This window comes from Triticum aestivum, chromosome 4A (genome assembly GCF_018294505.1).
Source record: "Triticum aestivum cultivar Chinese Spring chromosome 4A, IWGSC CS RefSeq v2.1, whole genome shotgun sequence".
NCBI lineage: Eukaryota > Viridiplantae > Streptophyta > Magnoliopsida > Poales > Poaceae > Triticum > Triticum aestivum.
This window is the reverse complement of record NC_057803.1, coordinates 103,742,539-103,748,196: the sequence shown is the minus strand read 5'-3', so window position 1 is coordinate 103,748,196 and position 5,658 is coordinate 103,742,539. Positions and strand designations below refer to the sequence as shown.

Below are 5,658 nucleotides of genomic sequence, written 5' to 3'. Positions count from 1 at the left end.
GCGCGATGAGGTCCCTCTTACTGCGGGTGTGGTGGTCGATGGTGGTGGTCGGGACACCACTGCACTGTCAGGTAAATCGGTGTCGAAGGCCACAGACATGGCGTCGTGTGAGCTTGCTCAGCAACGGCCGTAGGTAGTCATGTGGCGTGTCTATGCCTCTCTAGCGGGACTAGCTGGGTATGCAGGCGTGAGCGCCTCCTACCGTGGAGGTGTCGACCCAAACTCTGGGGCTGATGCCGAGTTAGGAATGGAAGATGTCACATTTTACTCTTCCTACCGTGGTTGGTGCACCAGTGATGTGCACGGTTGGTCGTGTCTCAGACATGGATGCCAGGGCGGGGCCTGGATGGCGGTCTACGTGGTTGGCTCTCCGGCGGCGCCATGGTGATGGTGGTGGCTTTTCCTCTTTGTCATGTAGGCGGCGGGAGGTGTAGCAACAGGTGGCTCGAGCGCGTCCTCTGTCGTTCGTAGTGGCGTCGCCCTGATCCGGCTATGGGGATCTAAACTTGTCGCGTTTGTTTTAGAGACCTTGTGGTGGCACGGGTGAGCTGCCGAGCAAAAGCTCCGTGCTTTGGCGCCAACGACGACGACGCTCGCGGGCTTCTGTCGCCGTGGTTCTTTTTTCCTTATCAGGGCTCAGGACCTTTGTCCATTGTTGACTTGGCAATGGCGACCCTTAGCGTTGTTCTTTGGGATATGACAACCCAATTTAAACTTGACCCTCACTTGATTTTTTTTGTTTATCTTTTTTTTTATTGCTGACTCTCAATGAGTGAGTTACTGCCCGATCGAAATTGAAATGTCGCTTACTATGTCATTAGCTCGTATATGTATTCGCATAATACAGCAATGAAGTTCGTAAATAACCAGTAGTTCACCACTGGCAGCAGCAGGTGATCGGAGAGTGACCGTCTCTAATACTCGCCCTCTGCTAACGATACGTGCCCTGCCACTGCCGCCGCCGCCGCCGCCGCTAGTATTTCGCTGTACCTTTACACGACGAAATGCCACTAGACAAGAACTACACTTGGGCGCCGAGGCGCTGGGTGGCGAGCTCACAGCGCGCCGGCGCGAAGCCGACTCGGCCGTTCTGAAGGTCGTACTCCACCCACACGTCCTGCTGGTGGTGATGCCCGATCACGTACGCCGACATGCCGGCCATGTCCGAGTTCCCGAACGTCAGGCACCACACAGCCTCCTCCCCCTCCTCCCCGCGCCGCTCGCCGGGTACACTGTACAGGAGCTTCTCCCCGGCCACGGCCACCTCCGCGCCGCGGAGCACCAGGCCCACCTCGGGGAGAAGCCGGCTTGCCGCCGACACTCGCTCCTCCGGGCCGCGGAAGCACGCGTCGAACGCGCTCTGGAACACGAAGCCCGGCTCGCCGAGCGGGGCGAGCAGCGACCGCGTCTGGTTCAGGAACTCGCCCTTGAGCGCCGCGTAGGCGTCGGCCAGGAGGAAGGTGAACTGCGTGCCGGAGTCCACCATGGTCTGCCCGGCGCCCGTGTGGTCCGGCGTGAGCACGGACTTGGGGATGGCGAGCAGGGCGCGCCCCACGCGGATGCCCTCCAGCTGCACGGAGTAGGCCACCCGGTCGAAGTACGGCAGCGGCTGGGAAATCTCTATCAGCGGCGTGTAGTTCAGCGGCGGGGCCGCGCCGCCGTCGCCGCCGAGGAGGAGGATGCCGGGTCCTTGGCCGGGGGCGATACAGTAGGCGAAGCGGAGGGTCGCCGTCTGCGTCACGAAGGAGAGGCTGCCACGGTTCATGCCGAGTAGGCCGGTCGCCGCCTCCGACGGGTCAGTGGCGTTGTTGTTGGCGGCCGTGCTGGAGGAATAGGAGGTGATGCAGCCGAACAGGGCGGGCACGGCCTGCGCGCCGAGGACGAAGGTGTCGGCAACGAGGAGGCCGTCGGCCGAGGAGGCGTCTGCGTAGGAGATGGAGACGCGGCAGGCGGTGGACGGCGGCGCGTCACAGAACGGGCGGACGGGCAGGTCACGTCCGCGCCACACGCACGCCGGCGACGAGCAATCGACGGCGCCGTATGTGAAAGAAGCGGACGCGTTGAACGGCGCGGGCGGCGACACGGAGCTCCCGTTGCAGAGCAGCCAGGAGAGCTCGCTGCCGGTGTCGAGCACCATCGTGACGTTCTGCGGCGGCGTGCCGACAGCCACCGACACCGTGAGGCTCACATTGTGGCGGAACCGCAGCCGGTTCGCCGGCGCTCGCGGCGGGGGCGCCACCTCCTGCAGCCTGAGCGGAAGGAGCACCGCTCCCCCAGCCTTGCCTTCTCTACCAACGCCGTGGCTCGCCGCCTCCGCTCGCGCAAGAAAGAGGAAGAGGAGAACGATAAAGGAGTCCATGTCCATTGGCGGGCAGTTTCTACTTTTCTATCCGCGCTCTGCCTGGGGTTGAAATGAGAGTGGGCAACTGTCAACCAACTGCAGGTGCTTTGCATGGACCTGCAACCACCGGTCCGATCCACGTCTACACCGTGTTCTGCTTCCACGTCTTCCACGTCTACAACATCTGACCCGTCGTCGTCTCCTCTGCTTCCTGGCGTGTTTTCCATAAGCACCCGGGTAATAATGTGTTTGGTGCAGTGGCAGTACGTGCGCCACAGCTCTCTTCTTTACTCCGTGTGGGCTCTGCGCATGAAAGCAAGGTGCCGACTGGCAAGACGAGAAGGGGACAGGGTCCTCAGGGAGCTCATGAATACGTAGTAGTCCGGCGGTCCGGCCAGGTATCGCGGCTCACCAGAGACAAGAATATAGAATGCAAGAGGCATCTGGTGCTCGTCGTCGTCGACCAAGACTTTCGGCCTTTCGGGGGCGAGTGGCTTTCAGTGCAGCTCTTCAGGGGCAAGGCATTGCCACGGCTTCTTGTTGTGCTTGTCGGGAGGAAAATCTCCCTGTCTGCGGTTGAGAAATCAATCCCTGGTGATAATGGCTGGAGGATGACTGGATCACATGGCGAGAACTCACCCTTTTGTGCCTAGTTGCCAGCATTACATCCATCACAGGGACTCTATGCGTCTGCTCAAAGAAGAAAAACCTCTGACAGGACATTTTGCCCGTTTTCACCCATGTTTACAGTGCACGATTTTTGCAGAAATCGGTAAATTTCGCACTCCCCCATTTCAAACCAGTTCACAGCGGAGGCAGCAACATGTGAAGGACTCCAATGCCCTTCCAAACGGACTAATGATTCCGGAAGCTGCAGTGATCATGGGATGGCGACGGCCATCTTATTATTTGGCGTCGCATGTGACGTGCTCTGCCACAATCGCACCATATGAGATGACAGGCCATGGACCTGCGAACTCCAAACCTTTTACCTTTGCGAACTCCGGTGATCGAAAGCACATTTCCATACGTGAAAGCGAAGCAACAGCACGAAGCACGCGTGCACCAGACAGTGTGGCAACTCTAGCAGACCATACGTGAAAGGCGGTCTTGAAAAACGCATTAGACCCTATATAGATGGAAGAAGGGAGTACGTACCATGGCCCATGGGCTACCAATGCACTAGAAAACTGCTGATTTTTGTACAATGCTAGTGATCGATCCGATGGAGGTTTTGATTCATACATGAGTATGATGGGTAAGACCATGGGCGTCTTTTTTTCTTCTTCGAAAAGGCCAAAGGCCATATATGAAATAAAATAAGTCCTTATAAAAACTTTCTTATGAGAATAAAAAATTACAGACAAGTTCTTGCGAAAAACAGCATCGTCTTATTTCTGCATCGCACGTGAAGCGTCGTGAGTAAAGCTCGTTGTCACCTCTGGGCCTCCATCTGGTTGATGTAGATCAAAAGACATCAATGGTCGCAAACTGGATAGATCGTCGTCCCAAAGGAGCCGACACCGAGGAGGGACAAAAGATAATTCTAACTCCAGCCAGACAAATGAGGGGGACACAAACCTCACAAGTTCCCCAATGAAGCCGTTCTCAAGTGTAACAAGTTAGAAGCAAGGCATGGCATGTTCCTCTGTGATACGCAATCACAATTCATTTTGACTTTGTGTGTGGAAGAATCGATATAGTCGACTAGAGGGGGTGAATAGACAACTAATATTTTTTAGTCTCTTTTCCAATTTTAAGGGTTACGGTAAGAATATATTGGTTATCTACATATGCAACTAGATGGACAACCTATATGGCAAGCTTACAAATAACAAGAAGCTAGATAAGACACACAATAAAGATAGCTTACAGCAAGTAAGTGAAGGAAAAAATAAATCACAAATGGAGACAATGGTGTTGTTCCCGAAGTTTTCTCCTTTGAGGGAGGTGTGTCTCCGTTGGAGAGGTGTGACGACACGATACTTAGCAAGCGCCACAATGGCTCACCTTATTCTCTGCATGTCCTCACACAATGCAAGGTGCCACGATCCACTACGCGGTGCCCTTGTAGACGGTGACTAGACCTTCACAAACAAGGTTGGGCAATCTGCACAGTTTAATTGTAGGCTTCCAACACTACCATGAAGCTTACACCACAATGATTAAGCTTTGAGGAGACCTCTTCCGTCTAGGGTGCCTAAAAACCAAAAAAAAAACAAGATCCACTAGGGAAAACAAGGGGTGTCAAATTTCCTTCCATGGGCGATATATCTAGGTCCTCTCTCCCAAATCTAGATGATCAAGGAGTTTGGGTGGCTAGGGAGAGAGGTCTAGGAGATTTAAGCTTTGGGCAACAATGGAGGAGAGAGAGACAAGAGCTAGGTCAACTTGGGGAAGAAGACCCTCTTTTTATATGCCCCCTCCAAATCCAACTGTTGCCCCGGTTTTCATTGAGAGGTACTACCAATGCGGACAACGATACTACCATAGTACCATACAGGCTGCACTGCAAATGCCCAAGCGGTACTACCGCACAGGATACCGGTAGTACCGACTATTATGAAATAACGGTATTGCCATAACAGTGCCGCCTTAGTGTCGTGGGCCAAAACAGAGGGAAATGAGCCCCTGTGGTAGTAGGTGTTGGAAATATGCCCTAGAGGCAATAATAAAAGTATTATTATATTTCAATGTTCATGATAAATGTTTTTTATTCATGCTATAACTGTATTATCCGGAAATCGTAATACACGTGTGAATACTTAGACCACAATATGTCCCTGGTGAGCCTCTAGTTGACCAGCTCGTTGTGATCAACAGATAGTCATGGTTTCCTGACTATGGACATTGGATGTCGTTGATAACGGGATCACATCATTAGGAGAATGATGTGATGGACAAGACCCAATCCTAAGCATAGCATAAAAGATCGTGTAGTTCGTTTTGCTAGAGCTTTGCCAGTGTCAAGTATCTCTTCCTTCGACCATGAGATCGTGTAACTCCCGGATACCGTAAGAGTGCCTTGGGTGTATCAAACGTCACAACATAACTGGGTGACTATAAAGGTGCATTACAGGTATCTCCGAAAGTATCTGTTGGGTTGACACGGATCGAGACTGGGATTTGTCACTCCGTATGATGGAGAGGTATCTCTGGGCCCACTCGGTAATGCATCATCATTATGAGCTCAATGTGACCAAGGTGTTGGACACGGGATCATGCATTACGGTACGAGTAAAGTGACTTGCCGGTAACGAGACTGAACAAGGTATTGGGATACCGACGATCGAGTCTCGGGCAAGTAACGTACCGAT

At 53.6% G+C, this 5,658-nt stretch overlaps 1 protein-coding gene across 1 annotated transcript; it reads right to left on the bottom strand.

The window, feature by feature from the left end:
- Positions 1 to 812: 812 nt before the first annotated feature.
- LOC123081827 (aspartic proteinase PCS1-like) lies at positions 813 to 2,431 on the bottom strand. The gene has a single exon (XM_044504347.1). The coding sequence runs from the start codon at positions 2,363 to 2,365 to the stop codon at positions 1,022 to 1,024; it is 1,344 nt and encodes a 447-aa protein (XP_044360282.1). The 5' UTR covers positions 2,366 to 2,431; the 3' UTR covers positions 813 to 1,021.
- Positions 2,432 to 5,658: the final 3,227 nt, after the last annotated feature.

Coding starts and splice junctions, on each gene's coding strand:
- LOC123081827 (XM_044504347.1), bottom strand. CDS start 2,365: ATGGACATGGACTCCTTTATCGTTCTCCTCTTCCTCTTTCTTGCGCGA.